A 22367-nucleotide genomic window follows, 5' to 3' on the forward strand; every position below is an offset into this window, starting at 1 on the left:
TGAGAGGCGACCACCCACCTTAAATTAATTTTTATAGAGTTATTAGTGTTAAGCCTCATGTGGCACACGGAAAAAAAAAATGTTGGGTCGCAGCTGTTTTTTTCCCACCTGTTAACCACACAATTAATTGCGAAATCCAAATTGAACAACAAACTATATCATTAATATTACTATATGTGCATTGAATTCATTCAATGCAAACTGAACCGGTTTTGTTTCACGTCCAGATTCACCATCATCTTCCCATGTTTTATTCACCATTCATTTCATGGCTGCCAAGCCAACCCACTTGATGTTCATACACCCTTTGACCTCCATAAAGCAAAGCCCACCATAACCCATCAACCCACAAACCCGAAACTTACCTTTAGCAGTGAAATAAAACCTTAATCGAAAGACTTTTTGGGTGAAAAAGTTGCATGTGTCTGAGAGGTACATTGAATCTGGACGGGATTTCAGGTATATATGTTTTTTAATTGTGTTTATGCTGTTGTGTGGATTATTATTATAATAATAATAATAAATATTGTTATTGTATTATTCATGAACCATCAAATGTGGTGCGGAAAAAGCATGGTTGTAGTTTAATTCTACGGTTTCTAATCATATGATGGGACTATTTTGATTCCTTTGTGCTTAAATTAGTCTACATGCTCAACTTGTTACGTGTCACACGCGCTACAAGGGATAAGAAAGACAATACTTGTCAAATTTCACTCTCTATTGCAGAATCTGATATAAGAAGGAATAAAAATTAGATATAAAAAGTGTTATATTGGATGTTAGTTCTTTAAATTGATGCTGCTGGTCCACTGTTGATATCAAGCACCATTAAATGTATCATATTCTATGAGTCCACGAGTCGTGAGTGTATAACGCACGTACACTTGTCACACTGTCGCAATTAAAAATGTTCGGTAGCAGTAACTTTCTTGCTAAAGTTGAATAAATTTATTCTTTTTTAATACGAAAAGCGACCCGTTTGACCAGAAAGGTCAAACTAAACTGGAAAATTCCAAATTGGGTTGTTGTATTCAAAAGTTTAATCATAACTTTCACTATTTGTGATCCACAAACTCCATACATCACTTATAAAAGCTTAATGTTGCATAATCTCATTCACAATAACTTTTACTCTTCTGTTCTTAGGTATATATATATTATGTATATATATTCTTAACTCTTTGATCTTTGAGTGATATTCATTTTGGCCTGAAAGAATTTATGATATGTTGAGTTTTAAATAACATTTTATGAAATACAGGTGAATTAAGGAAACATGGATGCAAAAGCATTTGCTTCCTCGGATAGTCAAAGACAGAATGTGCCTTACATTCATAAGGTTGGGATTCCACCAAAACAAGATTTACTGAAAGAATTCAAAACTACCGTGAAAGAAACGCTTTTTTCAGATGACCCGTTACGCCCATTTAAAGATCAACCGAAATCGAGACAGTTAATGCTTGTGCTTCAAGCAATATTCCCAATTCTTGATTGGGGCAGAAGTTATAATCTTAAAAAGTTTAGAGGTGATCTTATTTCCGGGCTCACCATTGCAAGTCTTTGTATTCCTCAGGTACTTTATAGCATTTTCCAACAACTTCATTTTTTTAGAATTATTAGTGTGTCAAATACGCGCACAAACGTCATATTAGTTCCCTTGTAAACTTTTCTTTTGAGTAAATTACAGATTTCGTCTTTTAAATATATATAAAGAATGAAATCTCTAATTTACTTTTTCTTAAATTATATTTTAACTGTTTTGAGATAGAAACATAACCAGAATTGACCCATTAAAAAGTAAACGCGTTGAAATTGCCACATACTTTGTAAGACGATAACAAAGTTCTAAATCTTGATAACTTAAAATTGTTAACACGCGTATCCATTACAGGACATTGGATACTCAAAACTTGCAAATTTGTAGCCTCAGTACGGACTATGTAAGCTTTATCTTAATACTTATTAGATTGATTCATGCAAATGTTTAATGCAATTTATTAATGAGAATTTGTTTATTATTTCCTTTGTAGATTCGAGCTTTGTGCCTCCTTTGATTTATGCATTTATGGGTAGCTCACGCGATATAGCCATAGGGCCTGTTGCAGTCGTGTCCCTTTTGTTGGGGACACTTCTTCAAAATGAATTCGACCCGGTGAATAATCCGCATGAGTATCGTAGGCTTGCGTTTACAGCTACCTTTTTTGCAGGAATCACCCAAGCTTCCCTTGGATTCCTTAGGTAAATCAATGATTATAGAGCTCATATTGGATAAGATGGGTCATATTCCAAACGGGTTTGGGTTGAAACAAATATGTTTTCGCCATTTTTATGGCGTGTTGTCTTTTCCACTAACCGGTGTTAGCATTCTGTTAGTTTTTTAGAAAATGACCATTTTGTCCTTGCAACTAAAAGACAAAATGTGTAATTTTTACAATCTTGCCTGTTCAATACACGTTAGACAACTTCCAGTCGGTTCAATACATTTGACCCGTTTTCTTTCAGCTAGTCTTTTTTTCATTTGACCCGTTGGCCGTTTAAAAGTAAACGGGTCGAAATTGCCACCTCTATGTTAAGTGGTGTAGTTACCTATTTATTATTTTTTTTCTTTTTGTTTGCAGACTGGGGTTTTTAATCGACTTTCTGTCGCATGCCGCGGTTGTGGGGTTTATGGGGGGAGCTGCAATTACCATAGCTCTTCAACAACTGAAGGGCTTTCTTGGAATTAAACATTTTACAAAGAACACTGATATTATTTCAGTTATGAAATCAGTGTTTGGGTCTATTCATCATGGGGTGAGTTTTGTCTCTTACAACACAAGTTCATAATACACTTTATGAAGCCTATATTAATAATAAATTTTTCTTGTAAATATTGCAGTGGAATTGGGAAACTATAGTGATTGGAGCAAGTTTTTTGTTTGTTCTACTCGCTGCCAAGTACCTTGTAAGCTTTCATGAGTTCTAGATACTTGAGGTGGCAAAATAGGTGGGTCGGGTAGACTGCTCAAACGGGCTCGGTTAACTAGAAACACTTATGTCCAAAATTTTAAATTTTTGTTACAAAGATACACTTGTTTTAATTAAAAAAATGATTTTTGGAATAAAATGAAAATGATGTAGGACAGCAGGAGGTTTATGCATTAAAAATACGGTTTCGGTGATGATTGACCGTGTAACCTGTTTCACTAGTTTTGTGTGTAGATATTTCTTTTGGATTTACCCTTTAAAGATAAAGGGGAACCCTAAACGACCCATTTTGTCTAATAAACGAACTAAACGAATACGAGCGGAGCATGTTCGTGTTCGTTCGTGAAACTTTAACCGAACCAACGATCGAACAAGAACAACTAAACTAACATGGTTTTCTTGTTTGTGTTTGTTTATGTTCGTTCATTAACGGTATAAACAAACGATTCACAAACATAACTGAAAACATAAATGAATAAACATAAATGAGCTAAAACTAGTTAAAAGTATTGATGAACAACGTGTTGGGCCTAAAAGGTTATTAAAAGTAGGCTAAGTTGTAATGGCCCAAAAATCTTTAAATGAATATATTAACGAACACAAGCAAACTAACTAAAACAAACTTGAGCGAATGGACATAAATTAACATAAACAAACAAATATAAATGAACGAACGTAAACAAACGTTCACAAACATAAATGAACGAACGAGACGTGTTCACATTCATTCGTTTAACTAAACGAACAAAGTTTCTAATGTAATGTGAAAACAGGGGAGGAAAAATAAGAAGCTATTTTGGGTGTCTGCAATCGCTCCATTAGTATCGGTTGTCTTGTCTACTTTTTTCGTTTATATCTCACGTGCGGATAAACATGGCGTTGCAATTGTAAGTATTTCCTTTTGTGTTTATAAATTTATTCTGCAATTCTGCAAATGTTCTTATATGATAAAAAAAAAACTATTTGTGTTTCTTTTTTCACAGGTGAAACATATAGAGAAAGGAATAAACCCTTCATCTGTAAAAGAGATTTATTTTTCGGGTGACAATCTTCTAAAAGGGATTCGAATCGGTATCGTGGCCGGTATGATCGCATTAACGGTACGTACATTTTTATTACAAAGTATAAATCTTTAACTATTTTAGTGAAGTTATATAATATGTTGTGAGCTTCTCATTACAAGACTGCTTTTGAGTTATAACTTATGAGTTATGACCCCATTTGACCCATTTTGGTTTTACCTAAACTTTTCTAAGATTTTACCATTTTACCTGTTAGCTTCATATTTTGACCCGTTTGACCCGATATATCAGGAAGCTGTTGCAATTGGAAGAACCTTTGCTTCAATGAAGGACTACCAAGTAGATGGCAACAAAGAAATGATAGCATTAGGTACAATGACGTTGTCGGCTCAATGACATCATGCTATGTTGCGACAGGTAAAGATGCTTTTTAAAATAACATGGTGAATAATGAGCATATGACTTATATATAATTATTAGTTTTTTATTGTTTGCAGGCTCATTTTCGCGTTCAGCTGTGAATTTTATGGCGGGCTGTCAAACAGCAGTGTCTAACATAGTGATGTCACTAGTGGTTTTCTTAACTTTGAAATTCTTGACACCACTTTTTGAGTACACTCCAAATGCTATCCTGGCATCCATTATTATATCGGCTGTGAGCGGGTTGATTGACTATGAAGCAGCGATTTTGATATGGAAAATTGACAAATTTGATTTTGTTGCTTGTATGGGAGCCTTTTTTGGTGTTGTTTTTGCATCCGTTGAAATCGGTCTTTTAATTGCGGTAAGAGTTAAATAATCCTTTAGTTAGGGGATAACGAAAATCGCAGTTTACTCTCATAAATTTGATGTACTTTTTGTTTTTTGTTTTTTTCTATATTTAGGTCTCGATATCTTTCGCCAAAATCCTTCTTCAAGTTACAAGATCAAGAACCGCTATTTTGGGACGAGTACCCATGACAAGTGTTTATAGAAACATACAACAATACCCCGAAGCAACTAAAGTCCCCGGTCTTTTAATCGTTAGAGTTGATTCTGCTATTTATTTCTCTAACTCTAACTACATTAAAGAAAGGTAACAATCTTTCCTTAAAAACATTAATTCTGTGTTGTCGATAGGTAAATTTAAAAATTTTATCCACTTTCTACAGAATACTAAGATGGTTGACCGAGGAAGAAGAAAATCTAAAAACATCGTACCAACAAAAATTTCAATTCTTGATCATCGAGATGTGACGTAAGATATTTTCGAATTCTTTGTACATTTTTTTTGCCACTCGTGTGTTCCACCAATATCCTGCTAAGTGCTAACCAATGGAAGCTGAATATGAACCTGCAGCTGTTACAGACATAGATACTAGTGGAATACATGCACTTGAAGAGTTGTACAAGAGTTTGTCTAAGAGAGATGTGCAGGTTAGGAAACGTTTTTCTTATATTACGGTTTTGCCCTTTTTACGTGTGATATGTGATGAATGTGTTAAATTTTGTTTTGACAGCTTGTTCTTGCAAACCCTGGTAGATTGGTGATAGATAAGCTATAAGCATCTGGTTTTCCTGATTTGATTGGTGAAAACAAGATTTATCTGACGGTTGCAGATGCTGTTCTCACTTGTTCCCCCAAGATTGTTGAACAAGTATGATCAAATTTAGTATAGTTTTAGATACAAACCTCAGTAATCCATATATATATTATAGGGACAAATATATGCATGATCATAAGTTAAAAATGACAATAATATGGAAAAAGAGAGAATTTGTAGTAAAAAAATCAAAGAAAGCATGGAAGAGAGATGTAATGTAATGACTAAATTTGAATGAAGATTTCATGTTTTATTTGGTAGGGTTTTATTGTATCTTTTTTTTTCTTGCTCGTCAACATATACCACCTACACACAACAATAGCAATAGCGAAAAGCAAACGTAAACCGCAAAAAAATGCATAGAAACAAAACACCAACGCATTGCTCCGGGAACTTTACGTGTTGCTGGAGCACTAAAAAACAAAGCATGTCTAACATATGCAATTTTTACCGAGCGTTCAAAATGTACGCAATGAAAAATCGGTCGGTATTGGTATTGGTTCGACATCAAACGCAACCCGAATTGAACCATTATAGATAAAACATATTACGTTAGTTAAGTTAAGGTAATCTATTGAATAAGGAGCTAATATGTACAAAATCAAAACTCTATGGTTAAACTAAAAAAAGTCAATTCATTTACTATAGCAATTCACACATAGTGTTGTGACGGTACATCAAACCTTAACAAAAGTAACAATGTAAACACAAAATGTGTATGCAAATGAATTTTGCATATATCATTGCTATAAACATGAAAAGCATACACTCAATACAAATTCATAAAAGTATACAAAATAAAGTTGCTAAATGCTGTACCTTTATGCACTGTTTTTTTGTTATGTATACATATTTACTTACGTTTAAATAATTAAGTATGCATCTTCACTTACATAAAATAATTAAATGAATAAGAGTCAATGTGTTAAAAAAAAAAGAAAAAGAAGCAAAATCCAAGGATGAAATTGAGAGAGACCATTTCTTTACATAATAATAATTAAATGAATAGAAGGCCAATATGTAAACAAAAGCAAAGTCCAAGGATTAAATTGACAAATACCAAATGTTCACTGTATCGTTATAGTTACACTTTAGATTTCCTTTAATATATAGTATAATGGTCAATTTAACCCGCATATATTGCTAGTAAAAGTATACTTGACTGCAAACGAACTGAACGAATGAGGTTTGTTCGTGTTCGTTCATTCAACTTTATCCTAATAAACAAACGGACATGAACACTTAAGCAGTTAAGCTAACATGTTTGTCTATGTTTGTTTGTTAAAAAAATAAACGTGTTCATGTTTGTTAATATCCATCCATGAATATTCCAAACGAACTACCCACAAACATATACGAGCATAATAAAAAATAAAGGAACTTAATATAATATCAATTAACCATTCAAAGTAAACTTGAGTACTCGACTATATATCAATTATAGATTTATAGTTAACGGCTACTAGGCTAAATTGGGCTGCAAAAGGCCTAATTAAAAATCAGTTGGATCTTTAAATTGGACTTATCACAAAGAAAGTGAAAATAAATCAATCTTGTTTTCAAATTAATACGGGTATTTCACAACCCGCACGTTGCATTGGATATGTTGAAAACAAATACAAATTTCATGTGTTAAACTGTGGAAAATTTAACGTCTTCAAAAGTTTATTTGAAAAAAAAAATCTATAGCTCATGCGTTATAACAAGAACGTTGATAATATCTGAAAAATTATATAAAAAAGTCATGTGTGTTGCAACAATACTGACTCAATGGTGGGTCTAGAAAATGTTTTTCAAAGGGTTCACTGTTTTTAGATGCCAAATTTCATGGGGTCGGATATAAAAAAATCTAGGTTGGTTAAGGTTCATCACATAATAAAAATGCGGCACAATAACAAAAAAGACATCGTTGTTAGAAATTAAAATACATAATATAGAAACAATGGTCTTTACGAATTAAAAAATAAAATACTTATAGTTGTTCTCTACGAGTTTTCTGTTTTGAATCATTTAATTACATCTTCGACCGAAACTTGCTGGAAGAAACTTCATTTTCTATTTAACAAATGCAAGAATCGTTCATGTATCCATCACTACCGGTGTTCAAAACTAGATATTTGAAAATTCGGATGACTAATTTCAGTATTTGAATTCGTATCCTAAATTTTAAATATTTGAAATTTTGAATAGCAAAGCAGATATCCAAAATTTTAGAAAATTAAGCAATATTTCTCGTGTTTCATCAATACAACAATAAACCCGCCTTCAATTCTATCGCATGTTTTGAATTTCACTGTTGAAGATGATGAAGATTTGTGAGATTTTGAAGAACCGATTAAAAAATATTCAGGTAAAATTTCATAACACTTCTAAACTAAAAATAGACGTAAAAAGGCAATTTTGGATCTAAATGCGTTTTCTACGACAACTTAGGAGAAAATCCTTTTTTCGATGGGATTGTAAAGTTGTCAACGACGACGGGAACATTCCAAAGACCATCGACGGTTTCAAACTTTTTCTCAAACTTGCCATTGTCGACAGGTTTGTTTTCATATACCATCAAAGAAGACGGGTTAAGAACACATGTCAATGTTTGACTGAGAGTTAAAAAGCAGTCGTCACATACAACATGTTTACAAGAAACTTGTCTTAAATTTTAAAAAAGACGATGATTTTTTCAAAAACCTATTTTCAAAAGGGATATTTTAGAAAATTTCCCCCCATATTTGCGTTTTTGTAAGTGATATCCAAAGTCCCAAGACACTGTACTTAAAATAACTAAGCCAAATTAAAAACTAGGACATATAAATAGATAAATATAATATTACATAACGCAATCTATGTATCTAAAAATAATAAATAAAAGAAAAGAAAAAGAAAAACCATTATTCTTTCTAGCTGTCCGGTCTCAACGGAGACGCAATTTGCGGAAATGTTTAGAGGGGTTGGGCGGATAGAATAATAATATAATATTTATATGACAACAGCTGGTTTATTGCGCTTTTCGGTAGAGCACCACCTTTTTATCCCACTCTCTCTCCCATATACCTTCCTACACACGCTATGATGAAAACCAGCATTGCAAATATTGCACGCTATGATACAACCAATAGAAAATTACAACTTTCACGTTTAATTTTGTTATGGTAAAGAATGATTTGGTTTACAACACTTCAAACCTGTTTGAAAAATGGAGACGGAATTCTAAGATTTATAAGAGCATTCTCAATGGGTTCTCCATATTCATTTTTATTTCTAAAATGTAGAAAAAACATTCAAATAATCATTCCAACCCATTCTCTATCTTCAAACTCTATCTCTAAATTTTAGTGAAATGATATAAGAAGCCTTCAAATTTAAAGTGTTCCACAATACTCCATTTTCATCTACCCTTCTATAAATTTATATTAGAAATCATTTTATATTGAAAATAATAATAAGACAAATGAATATAGAGATAGTAATAGAGAATGGACTGGGTGGAGGTTATTAGAAAATGATGTATAAATTAAAGAAAATATGTTTTTTAGTTAAATTTTAAAGATGTAGATAGAGAACCAATTGGGAATGCTCTAAGGCTATGGGAATGCTCTAAGGCTATGTGTAGTGGATAGGCTACAAAATGAGGCGTATTGTGTCATGTGGCGCCCAGTCAGCAAATGGTAAGTTTTGTTTTTAGGGTGTGATGGTGTTGCAGTCCAATATATACACACACATATATACCACTCACAATCAATTATAATAATAATAAAATCAAAAGTGAAGCAAGCGATAAATAGTCCCCCCCCCCCTCTTATCGCCCCACAAATCACTAAGGGGGCGGTGTTTGCGCCCCAAGTCGCCGAAAATCACCCAAAAATTCCGCCCAATACACATAGCCTAATGTTTTTATATCACACTTTGCAGACACCAATATATGTTTTTAATTATATCACCATCTTATTAAACTTTGATGCCCCTTATTTTCTCTCATACAATGTTACTTTGAGCTGAGGGTCTCCCTGGAAGTCACATCTCTATTCCATCGGATAGAGGTACGGTGTGTCTACATCTCACCCTCCCCATACCCTACTTATAGCTTTGCTATTGATGAGATCCCACTGAATTTGATTGATTGATTGATTTAGGCATTCAATTGATTTTGATGATGAATTTAAAATTTCTTCAGAATTGAGTTAGTTGGTTTCTAATCACTACACAAAACTAGTTTGAAAAATCAAACCGGACATTTTAATTAACGCTATTAAATTGATTGATTTTTGTTTAAGTATACACATGATTGGGATTTGCTTAACAATAATATACAAAAGCACACTATTGAAGTATTTATATAGCTCGTTTTATATGGTTTTTTTTTTCTTTTCATAAAAGCCAAACAATCATAAATCATAACTAAAAACAAGTCACTAGTCTATGCATTTGAGTTTGACTTATTGAAACTACATCTTAACATAAACGAGCACAAAGGTAAAAGACGAGCAATTCGATCAATCATGCATACTCACGACATGTCGTTGTCTATGAAAAGCGATCAGCGAAACTATCTTGATAACACACAATATTACTCATAAAAGATATAAGACATCTCACATTCTTATGGATGGAGAATATATGTAAAATAGTTGGATTAGATTAGGAGGCATGGTGCTATTTCTCATTTTGAATAATCATTATATAATTTGATGTGGGAAGAAACACTAGTTCGACCCAAAGAGGGTTATCTCAACTGAGGGATTCAGAGCAATCTGATATTTATAAGCTAATATTGATCTCGTCTGCAAAAAAGAACAATGTGAGCTCGTTACGAGAAGTAGAATGGGAGGGGGTGTTCTTTTTGCAACCACCTGGCGATGTGTCAATCAGTATAAGTAATTAAGAGTAGAGTATTCAATGAGGGAATGACGAATCGTTTTGCCGTTTCTAGGAGTCAGGTACATATAGCAGGGAGATTGAGAAGGATTAGACCAGCTATCGCCCTAAGCGAAACATTCTATTTTCATGGTTGACCATGTTTAAGATTTATGACCGGATGAGACAATTATTGTATGGAGACGGTTGTCACCAGAAAGTACAACGCGCACATCCCTTGATTGGTTGTTGTGTCATCATGGCCATGTGCGGAATCTTGGACTGTGGTTAGGTTAGGGGCTATCCGTTGTATACTGTTTGTCTCTTCGGTGGGTGGCAGGTGTTTCACTCACGAGGGGTGTCCCTTGGTCATCTTATAATTTAATAAGGATCTCTTTGTAGGTGACTGTTGGTCGATCCTCAGGCAACCTTCTTTGCCACACGGCTGGCTTCAATTTTCTTATGGGTGTGTCTATAATCCTACCTCTTCAGTGCGTATATTGTAATTAGGTGCAATAATATTCTCTCTTTGTCTTTATGACTAGTCATCTCAAATGTTTAATTAGATTTGTTAAAGAAGTGGAGACAATTTTATAATATAGTAATCAAGTTTCAAAAATGTTTTAGTTAGGTTATTCAATTTTAAAAAAATATTTTAATTAAGTAACTCAACTTTCAAATTTTATTAAATTTAAGGTTTTAACATATTTTTTTAACGTTTTTATTTTTTGTTTCGGATAAGAAATCTTTTAATCCTTTTTTTATGTTGACGTTGAGTGGCGTGGATTTTATATATTATTTTTGAATTTTAATATAATTAACGTTTTTAATTTTTTCTTAAATATAACTACATGTATTGCAAATTCCGACCCCTACATCTTATCCTTCATTTTTTTATTGACACACAAAAAATCGGTGAGACTCGATTTGAACATTTAGTGATCCGATTTTAGGAAAATATGTACGAGTGATTTAATTGAAACAATTTTGAAAGTTGGTTACTATTTTATGAGATTTGATTTGATCGGTTTAGTAATTAATTAATTTTGAATGACAATAAATCGTTACTTAACGGTGGATTTGATTAAAAAAGAAGCCATACTTAATGGTTCTTTATTAGTTTACATGTCCCATGGTGGCTTACACGCGCCATAGAATAGCGTGGTAACAGCATCAATCAATAAGGACACCGACAGACACAGAGAGAAATGATTTCACGAGAGGCCCATGTGCTGAGAGCGGTGCATGTTAGCACAAACCGCGTCATAATAATAATAATAATAATAACAAACCCCTCACATTTATCTTCGAACCCCATTCCAACATCACTCACCATTTGTCTCTTACACACACACACAACACACGGTACGTAATGGCGAAATCAGTGTTGATCGTCGCACTATGCGTCCTCTTGCCGGCGCTCATCAGCGCATCCCGTCCGATGTCACGTCCGTACGTCCTTCAAGGCCGTGTTTACTGCGACACTTGCCGTGCCGGTTTCGAAACCTCCGCCACCACTTACATTCCTCGTATGCTGTTTACTCATATCTCATATTATTATTATTATTATGTTCTAGATCGTTGAATGTTATTGTAGATTTGTGGTTATGAAGCGTGAATATGATGATTTATGCTTAGATCTGAGCTTGTAGTGGCAGTTTAGTGTAAAAATGGACGAATTCGGTGGTTTATTGAAGGTTTAGGGTTTTGCTTTATCAGTTAACGATGAATTGCGATTGCGTATGTTTAGGAAGCATGAATGTACTAATTTATGAGTAGATCTGAGCTTGTAGTGGTAGCTTAGTGTAAAAATGGACGAATCTGGTTGTTAATTGAAGGTTTAGGGTTTTATTTTATTAATAATTAATGATGAATTGTGATTACGTATTATTTAAGCGTGAATACTGATTCTGTTGGTCTTATGATATAATATTATAATAATCGGGGTCGGTTTTGTGGATTTTATTCTCGTGTTATTAAAACTTAGATTTCGCGTATCGGTCAAGCATGATCTCATATTAGTAGTTTTATGGCTATTATTTAATAAAGCTTGTTGGAGAATTAGGATGTACTGTACACTGGAGAATTTTTGAGTCATTGCTAGATACGTTCGATCATGGAATTCTGAACTGTAGAATGTTGTAACGGTTCTACTGTTTTGGATCTATTGTTATAGTAATCAGCATTGATTTTTGAGTTATATCTTTTCATGATTATCTGAATTTATAGTAATTGAGCGCTATATAATATTAATGGTTTATAGTTATCGATTTGTCAAGTGGTTAGAGTATTGGGATCATGTTATATCCTGAGGATTTGAGTCACCGTAGATTAAATCGATGACGGTGTTATGATTTGTGGAGTGTTGTAGTTCAATGTTTACAGTTGCAATGCGCGCGATTCATGTTCTTTTATAAAATGTTTAATTATTGCAGTTGTTATTCATCTGTAGGTGCTAAGGTTAGGGTGGAATGCAAGGACAAGACACAAAAGCTTCTGTACACTGCTGAAGGAACCACTGATGCTACTGGAACCTACTACATCAAGGTGAACGAGGACCACGGTGATGAGACCTGTGATGTTGTTCTTGTGAGCAGCCCAATGGGTGACTGCAAGACTGCTGACCCAGGGCGTGACCGTGCACGTGTGGTTCTTACCAGCTACAATGGAATCGTGTCGGACACTCGCTTTGCTAATGCTATGGGGTTCATGAAGGATGAGGTCATGTCTGGCTGCACCACACTGCTCCAGTCTCTCATGGAAGAAGAGGATTAGAATGGCGGTAATTCTTTTCTAGTATGTAATATGTTGGATTTGGTTGGTTAAAGCATTCTAATATTTGTTTGTTCTGGATTCGTGTTGAGATTGATATGGTTTTAATTGATATAAAGGAGTAATGAGGAAACACCTTGTTTCATTAATCTTGTTTTTGTTTTCTATTTTATCACATCATATGCATCCTTCCCCTTCATTTAGTCATTTTTTTCTTAAAAAGTATTTTCTAACCCGGGGCGAGTTAAAACTTTTAGATGGCCCGTTTAAAACCAGGGCCGAATTTAGTAGTGTACAAATTGTACATTATGCATATTACACCATACAGATGGTGTTTATCTTTTCTAGGAAAATACCCATGAGTCTAATAGCCTAAGTTTGCTTCATGTGGTATCATTTAGTGTTTCTGGTATTTGGTTTCATGTGAGCTCAATTATTGTTATGATGATGATTCTTTGCTTCAAGGTCATTTAGTATCATATTACTTTCTCCCCTTGAATCAAAATGCGTCCAAATGAAGTCATTTCATATCATATATAGCCTCCGATGGTATTCTGTCAACAACAAAAACGGGTTCTCTTGCAATTTGCCCCAAACAAGGTTCCAGTTTAAACAATCACTTTAAAACATTTTTAGCTTTCAATGACGAGCTTGGATTTCCTTTAGTTGGCTACACTCAAGAATTGGACTTGAAGTAACCAAAACTCACACTTTCTACAAATGCATCATGTGGGGTTACTATTTGAATGCACAAGAATGTCAACAATTACATGATCAAAACACATGCCCAAAACTTAAGTTGTGATGTTCACAAAGCTATTATTTGTGAATTCATAAAATCCAAAGGTTCAAACCACACATACATAGTGATAGTGCTAGTCTCGAAAGTTGTCATAGGAATATTATAGATTTTGAACTCCAACTGATAATATTCTTAACTTAATTCAATTATAGAGAACAAACAAGTTTCTTTTAACCGAATGGGTAAAACTGTCATAACAAGTGTGTTTATTAGGCCATGCAATATGCTAGCGCCTAGCGGGATGGCACGTGGGCGCCATTGGAACAAAAAACACAAATGTCAATGTGGACGCCTCTGCAGTGGGGGTGTGCGGGGTGCAGAAGACGCTCACCACGCGAGCTCAAGAATAATCAGGAGGTGTAGCGAGGAAGGAAGGTGACATGGAGAACTAGAGAAGCGAGCACCAGAATAATCAGGAGGTGTAGCGGGGAAGGAAGGTGACATGGAGGCAGTGGCGAAGCTTACACTGAGGCACCGGGGGGCCGAGCTCAAAATGTATACAAATTTCACAATCGAGGGGGGGCCGGACTCAAATTTTCGGCTAAAAAGGCTAAACTTACACTACGTATAAAAATTTTCGGCCGTAAGCGGGTAAATTTACAATACTGCGCAAAAAAACAGGGGGGGGGACCCGGGCCTCAATGAAGATTCGCCCCTGCATGGAGGAGCGGGGAAGTGTGGAAATGGAACACCACACCGATGGAAAGGAGCGGGTTAGTGGAGAGGTGGAGCGGGGTACCAAGAAGGTATAACAACAGATAGCCTTATTGTTAAATTGTTCATATCTAACAAGGTAACTAACAAGTACTAACTCTTTATTGTTACATTGTTTATAGCTGACACATCATCATGCTTCTTCTTTCCTTTTCACAAGAAATTTTGATGCACTTTATGGTGAGACAAAAGATAAACGTAGGTGGCGATAGTATGCTAGTACTGGCTCATTTGGGATGAATGTATTAGACAAACATATTGAATGATGCAACTTGTTCTAAACAAAAAACTATTTATAAAGCGAAGCGCTTCTTAACCAATATTAAAATCTATAAGAACCGCTTTAATTCTTAAACTACTTATTGTATTAATTGACCAAAAATACAATAGCTTTAATACTTTTATATTTAATTTGTTAAGAATATGATATCAACATTTTGTATAAAAATATTGTATATATACACATTGTGTACATGCTATATGTACGTATTAATCATTAAGTAAATTCTAATTATGAAATAAAAATAGATTAGGTAGTACAAGGAAGCTTGAATAGCTCAGTTGGTTAGAGCGTGTGGCTGTTAACCACAAGGTCGGAGGTTCAAGCCCTCCTTCTAGCGGTTGGTTTTTAATTTTTCTTTTTTTGCCATAAACTTAAGTTTAACTACCTTTATTACAAAGGTCTTAACCAACATAACATAAAAAATTAAAAAATCAGAACGTGAACTGAAAAATTATCAAACAGTCATAAAACAAATAACGATCCAATAATGTCATGTTACCAATTAACACAGTCAAACATTTAAAAAAAAATAAGAAAAAAACATCCGAAAACAACCACCCTACTAATTCTCAATCCGGCCACCAATTCCACCACCATCACTGTCGGAGATCTTTTTAGACTCCGCCAACATCTCTTCCTCGTTAATCTCCAATGACTTTGTTTTCTCACCATCAGAATCCGAGTCTGTATTCACGTGGTTAAATTCCGAGCCCAATGAGGTCCGGCCTGATAGGCCCAATACTGAGCTGGTGCTGCTTTCTCCTTTATGGCAAGAAGCAAGTCTGTTTGCATCATCATCTTTCATTCTCTGCGCGTATAGTTTAAAGTCGAATTTTGCCATATTTTTCCCGCCAAATGAGGACTCGAGTTTGTCTACGTAAAACAAGCTTTCCATGAAGTTTTTCGTGCCTGGATCGTCTGAGTATACGAATTTCACTTTGCTTGTTGTTTTAGGCTCGAGAAACGGCTTCACAACCTGTAATAACATAATCTTGAAGTCGAGCAGAGTAATATTCAAGCTATAAATTTATCAAGTTTTATCACTTGTTAGACTAACAGAAACCAAGGCTGGTATTGGTTTGACTTTAAAAGTCAATTTGACTAGTTTTTTTCAAGTTCACAGTTTTATCAAGTTTTATAACTTGTTGAAAAAAAGAAACCAAACTCGGTATTGGTTTGACTTTAAAAGTCAAATTGACTAGTTTTCAAGTTCACAAATTCATTAAGTTTTATCACTTGTTGACAAAAAGAAAACAATCCCACTATCGGTTTGACTTCAAAAGTCCAACTGACTAGTGTTTCAAGTTCACAGATTTATCAAGTTTTATCACTTGTTGACATAAAGAATGGAAACCAGGTATCAGTTTGACTTTAAACTACAAAGAAAACTACAAAGAATAGAATCGGGTCATTTTAGAAGAAAAGTGCAGGAGACGTCCATTTTGACCGATTGCATAATTCAAGTGACCCAAATGAATCCATTAAGCTACAAACACGAGACAAATCTAACAAACTATAGATACAAGTTTAAAACTACATTCTTGACCTCAAAAGTCAAACTATGAAACACGTACCTTCCAAAATGGTTCAAAGAATTTTGGTGGATTATAAAGAATTGCCAAACCAAGCCTCTCGGGATAATGATCTTGCAATATATGTGCGGTTTCTTTTGTCGTCTTGAGGGATATATTCGACATACTAAATCCATGAAAATCGATCAACCAAACCATTTGTTCTTGTTCTGGTGGCAGGTGAAATATCGCGTTTTCCATGCAATATACCAAATATTTTATTTGTGCTCGTGTTGACTTTGAGTTCTGCAGTAAAATACCAAAAAAAACACAAAAGGGTATCCAAAAAAATGTTAAAAGTAAGTTTGACTTTAAAAGTCATAGTTATTACTTTTGAGGCATAAAATGTGAGAAGAAACCTGGCATTTAGGTCTCATAACAAGTACACTCCTCCCTTGTTTGTCCAAAAAACTTGATCGGTAAAGCTTCCCGGTTTCTGCCTCGGCTGCAACATGTTCCTAAAAAGAATTTTGTAAAAAAAAATAATTAATTGATTACTGTAAAAGCAATGGTAAAAATAATATGTCTGAAGTTGTAATTACATTGAGGGAAAGCCTAGACAAACCTACTTTGGGCTAAATACAGATAAAACTAATAACAACTAGAGTTAATTACTTGGATGGTCTCGGAGGTATGTCCATATTGCATGTTTGGTCCAAAACTAGACCAGTTTGAAAATGTAACACCAGTGGTCCTTGAAATGGATGGGGGTACTTTAGTCATTTCACATGCACTTAACTGAAAAGGCTAACGTCCATCCATTTGAAGAATCATTTGTGTTACGCTTTCAAATTATCTGTGACCAGAGATGTAATTTAAGGACCAAAATTAAAAATGATCAAGATTCAGTCAAGGGGCATTTTACCCAACGAATCTCTTCGGGTTTGTAGTTCACTCTCCATATTAAAGATGTTTCAAGCATTTTTTCTGCTTTTTTAACGTTCCAATTCCGGGCTCTAAGATATCTTGAAATTGATTGGTCAGATAAACACCGAGAATACTCATCTCCAAGCTTTTGTTTGATCTTGTCAATCGACGCATGTTTCTCAATTGCCTTGCGTACCTCGTTGATCTAAAATGCAACCATATTACGAAACTTTTATTGTTTTATATAGTCATATGACTAAAGTATTTGAGATGATGAATCTTGAAGTATTGAAAACATACCAACTTTGGTTGATCTTGTAGGCTAACCGACACATTCGAGTTTGTTTTCTTCAGTGATGGGGACATAAGTTGTGGATTCATAGCTTTATATGAAGTTCTGTTTGTTAAAAAAACAAGGATTTGCTTATTTTTATTTCATGAACACACACATATATATAAGCAACTAATAAAACACAATACTTCAAATTCATTGCAGAGTCCACATATTCAAGAACAATCAAGTATTGACCGAAAAGCCAACGCATATTTCATCAAATCCAGTTGATAACAATTACAATAACATATAAAAATTTTTGCCTCTTTCCATTAAACTTATACAACCCGCATACTCGAGTATAAGGAATGAAACAAACAATATTTTTCGAAACTAAAAACTAAAAAATTATATAAATAATTAATTTAATCATCAGCATAGTTCAAGAACATTCAAAAATCCATATCATATCTTAACAAATTACAGGTTTAGTTCAGTCAAGAACACCTATTATTAAAAAACTAAACACACAATTCATTCCAGAACATAAAAAAAAATAATAATAATTAAAAATCTCAGTATGGTTCAAGAGAAATCAATCATCCACTGACTGAAAAGCTTCTTTTACAAATTTTTACAATAAAATTCAGGTAACTTACCACAAGTATAACCAACCAAACACAAACACAATATTGGACCCAAAATATTCAAATTCCAGAAGAAAAAAACAACAAATCAAAGCAAGACATAGCAATTCCAAACTCTAAAAAAATCATGGGAATAAGTGAATTAGGGAAATAATATGACAAGAAACAAGAATGATTAATGGGATTTAAAGAATTATATAAAATATGAAGAAAAAGATTACCTTTTATATGTATGTTGTGATGAAAGATTCAAAAAGATTTAACCATGCATCAATTAAAAGATGTGAAATGAAATCAACAGAAGGGTGGTTGATTTAATTATTAAGGATTCAAAGGATGATGATATTATATAGGTTATTGAGAAGGTCAAATTCGACGTGCAACAAACAAAACAAACAAACAGTCGGCAATTCGGCATTAATAATCAAACCATGCAAACCAAACCAAACCAAACCAACCCAACACACCTTTTATTATTATTATTATTATTATTATTATTATTATTATTATCAACAACCTTAGATATATATAAAACTTAGATATATATAAAGAAAATATTGGTTATTATTTTAATACTAATGGATATCATTAGGGATAATTATTTTATCCTTTCAATATAAAATACAAATACTTTTCAACATAAAAATAGTAAAAAATCAATTTTTTGTTATTATGAAGTTTGTTTATTTATAAATGTTTGTTGTTACTTTTTGCTTTTTGATTGTGAGATGTTATAAGTATTTGATGATTTATATTTTGTTGTTGCAAGTATTTTTTGTTATGACATGTAATCATTTTATTAACATCTAACACAAACCAAATTACATCTGGATAATGGGTAAGCGAGCAACAAGCTGCGTCGCTATCCCCTTTTGGATCGCAAAGCCTATTCTACTAAATATAAATTCTTGGTCCCTCGGGCTCTGCGAGTCACTGTGGACCACCTTCTACACCCGCTCCAAAAAGCGAACCGCCTCGGGAGCTAGAGATCCAAATGTGTCGAAGGCAAATGGAATGAACACGTGTTGATTCTCCAAACACGCTGCCTCATGCTTAGCAACCTTCCTAGATTCCGCCCTCAAAACCGTCTTTCTTGGAACGAAGCATTGTCTCTCAGCCCAACCAATGGGGACACCCCAGTGAGGTCGACACACGCATGCTTACCCTCTGCCCAGCCAAACAAAAGAACGTCTGTAGGACGCAGTGTAGATCTTCCCTCTCTCGGATCAGTCAGAAAGTTAACAGGTGCCTCATTTTTTGCTGAGATCCCGGCACGCCTAAGCACATCCCATAACACATCTCTAACCCAGTCGTGACGATACTTGAACCCCGACAATTCCTTACAGTGAAGGGCATGCTCACCAAATTTATCCAAACAGGATTTTTTACAAATGGGGCATGATTCGTCTGGAGGGAAAATAGGAATCATGAGCCGGTATTTAAGGATGACTCTGTATTCAACTGCCGACATCCGTTGCCCAAGACCTTCAATGGGCACAACAGTCAAAAAATCTTGGGCATGAGCCCCCTTGAGACAAGCAAAAACTGCCTTTTGTCTCAGAGTCATATCGAATCACTCCTCCAAATCATGTACGTGTTTACCGTAAAGAGCACTCGCCAATGTTTGTTGAGGTTTCTTGGGGGCGGTCTCCTTATCAATAAAACCGCCTAGATCAAGGTCCGGAAGAGTTGTTCCAATATTACCAAGTGCAAGGGAGTAGTCAGAATCTACCCCCATAACACCAGCCCTTCGCAAGATGTGGTCCTGCAATTTCCACGACTGGGCCCTGGAAGCCACAAAGGCATATGCAGAGACATCCTCAGCCGAGAAAATTCCTAGGCCTCCGCAACGCATAGGGAAGGAAGCCAACCTCCACTGGAGGTCCCCAAAATACAGTCCTCCACACACAACAATATCTTCAATTGCCCCCCCCCCCCCCCCGCAGGCCCGCATCAAAGATGGCCACAACCTCTTTGACATGCTCAGGTTGACAGGTCCGGAGCCCAAACACTAACTTAGCAACTCCCATGCACGAACGCAACAAAAGGAGCTCACTTTGGAGGTCCCTAAGGTCCGGCAGACGTTTTATAAGTTCAACCGCCCTCAAAGCTATTTTATTTGCCAAAGACCGAATAAACCCTGCATCCCGACTAACCGCTCCCCCAGGAGTTTAACTCTCCTCATAGGCCTGCTAATCTCGCTAGGGAATAAACCCGGCACATTCTTCGAACCATTACATGATGGCCAAAAAATCTCCGTTTTCTGAATATTAAGCCTAAGCCTCAGAGACACCCCTCTGAGCGAATAATGCCCAACGCCCTAGCAACCTCCTCAACCTTACCAATGATAGTGCCATCGTCTATATACCAAGCATGGAAGGGCAAGGAACAGGACCCCTACACACTAAGGATGAGCGGATGGAGGACCAGCGCAAAAATGAGAGGGCCAAGGGGGTCCCCTTGCTGCACCCCAGTAAAAGCCCCAATATGAGTATCCCCCACATATAACCTGGCGGGCTGTGCATATAAACACTGGACCAATGGAAGATGGATGGACATCTGCAGCTAACTTCCCTGAGAAGGGTTGTCCGGTCAACCTCGTTGAAGGCGCTAGAAAAATCAACAGTGAGCATAGCCAGGGACCCGTCAGAATGGAATGCGCTCAGAAACCTGTTAGCACTATGCATAACCGCTTCCGCCCCGTTAGGGATCCCAACCCCGAATTAAAAATCCCTTAGATAAGCAGCTACCTCTTTCCCCACTTTACGCATACCGACTTTTGACACCAATCTTCTCCAAATGCCCCCAACCGCGATGGGTCTAATTCCATTATCAGGCTTCAACAGGGGGGTCAACGGTGCCGAAGCAATGAACTCCGCTAGAACTTTAGGACAAAGCCCCCCAAGCCACAAGTTGACAACATTAGTGATGGCCTTTAGGAGCCCAGAGGCGGTTGGAGACCCCTGGCCACAGAACGTCTAAAATATGTTGGGCCCGCAAACCATCTCTCCCACAAGATGTACCTTCGGGAAGGTTTTAATACATTCCAACACACACTCACCGTCCACCTGCAAGGCTGGTTCCGATGGCAAGGCGGAGGGAAAGGTCGGGGGGGCCACCACAGGGTGTTTATCTACCAAGGCTTTCAAGGTATCTCCTCCAGCAGGCGCGACCCGGATGAACACAGGACTTTGACTGCCGCTGTGTAATGATCATCCGCTACCTTCCGGAGGCACTGCTTAATATTGCCCACTCCCTCTTCTTTAACTTGGCCATCCCACATCACAGGGAGTTCAAGGAGGGGTAGCACTAACTCTTCTAAACTTGCCCCTTCTTTCCAAACAGCTAAAGCCCGCATAATGGATTTATATTGAAGCGATTTCCAGTTACTCGACCTTCGTTCCTGCCTAGTAGCCGGTTTGACAACACGTAACGTGCAGCGAGGCAACAACAAAAGTTTAACCCAAGCCTCAATAGACTCGAGGGCATCCACCACTTTATGGAGCCCCCTTGACAAGGCCTGGGCGAAAGCCATGCGGCACGCAGGCGGGATACTCTTGACAGTAGCAATAGGAAGGGCGAGGATTTGCTCAAGGAGAGCGACACCTACCACAATCGTCCCAAACGGACCACTCCCAAGTTCCACCTGCGGATCGCGGGGTTGAGGGATCCCCACAATAAAATCAAAGTCGCCTCCTACACGTGAGGTGCATGTAACCACTTCTTTTCCGTGTCGACAAGACCTATTCAAGGCACGCAGAGCCATACACTCCCCACATAGCCAGTTATTGAGAAATCTCAAGGTTTCGACAACGTCATTGAAGAGTTCCAAGTCCGAAGCAAGACGCTCCTTTAACTGATCTCTCATTTCCTTTTCATTGAAATGATCTCGCTGAAAATGCATGAGTAACCTAGAGTACCCCTTGTATCCTGACATACCATCTTTGCAAAAATGAAAACTTTTAAAGGGGCAACGCCTAATCCTCGCAGCTGAGCTAGGACCAGGCTCCCCAC

General features: G+C 36.1%; 2 protein-coding genes, 1 non-coding gene and 1 pseudogene across 4 annotated transcripts; 3 read left to right on the plus strand and 1 right to left on the minus strand.

Moving 5' to 3' along the window:
• The first annotated feature begins 359 nt into the window (after positions 1–359).
• On the plus strand, positions 360–5794 carry LOC143634896 (sulfate transporter 1.2-like; annotated as a pseudogene). Its single transcript, XR_013153953.1, has 14 exons — positions 360–459; positions 1265–1576; positions 1895–1943; positions 2034–2241; positions 2622–2796; positions 2882–2947; positions 3744–3857; positions 3954–4070; positions 4284–4409; positions 4490–4776; positions 4877–5067; positions 5144–5229; positions 5332–5408; positions 5492–5794. The product of XR_013153953.1 is annotated as a sulfate transporter 1.2-like (transcript).
• A 5936-nt stretch (positions 5795–11730) lies between these two features.
• Positions 11731–13398, plus strand: LOC143634918 (pollen-specific protein C13-like). The gene is made up of 2 exons (XM_077102876.1): positions 11731–11952; positions 12876–13398. The coding sequence occupies exons 1-2, from the start codon at positions 11796–11798 to the stop codon at positions 13196–13198; spliced, it is 480 nt and encodes a 159-aa protein (XP_076958991.1). The 5' UTR covers positions 11731–11795; the 3' UTR covers positions 13199–13398.
• A 1859-nt stretch (positions 13399–15257) lies between these two features.
• On the plus strand, positions 15258–15331 carry TRNAN-GUU (transfer RNA asparagine (anticodon GUU)). Its single transcript has one exon. It is a non-coding gene; the product is annotated as a tRNA-Asn (tRNA).
• A 182-nt stretch (positions 15332–15513) lies between these two features.
• Positions 15514–17847, minus strand: LOC143634897 (uncharacterized). Its single transcript, XM_077102860.1, has 5 exons — positions 17733–17847; positions 17431–17637; positions 16925–17023; positions 16569–16811; positions 15514–15970 (listed from the first exon to the last, which is right to left on the minus strand). The coding sequence occupies exons 1-5, from the start codon at positions 17811–17813 to the stop codon at positions 15557–15559; spliced, it is 1044 nt and encodes a 347-aa protein (XP_076958975.1). The 5' UTR covers positions 17814–17847; the 3' UTR covers positions 15514–15556.
• Positions 17848–22367: the final 4520 nt, after the last annotated feature.

This window comes from Bidens hawaiensis, unplaced genomic scaffold (assembly GCF_021521415.1).
Source record: "Bidens hawaiensis isolate Kalapana, Puna unplaced genomic scaffold, B.hawaiensis_p1.1 tig00007270_1, whole genome shotgun sequence".
Lineage (NCBI taxonomy): Eukaryota > Viridiplantae > Streptophyta > Magnoliopsida > Asterales > Asteraceae > Bidens > Bidens hawaiensis.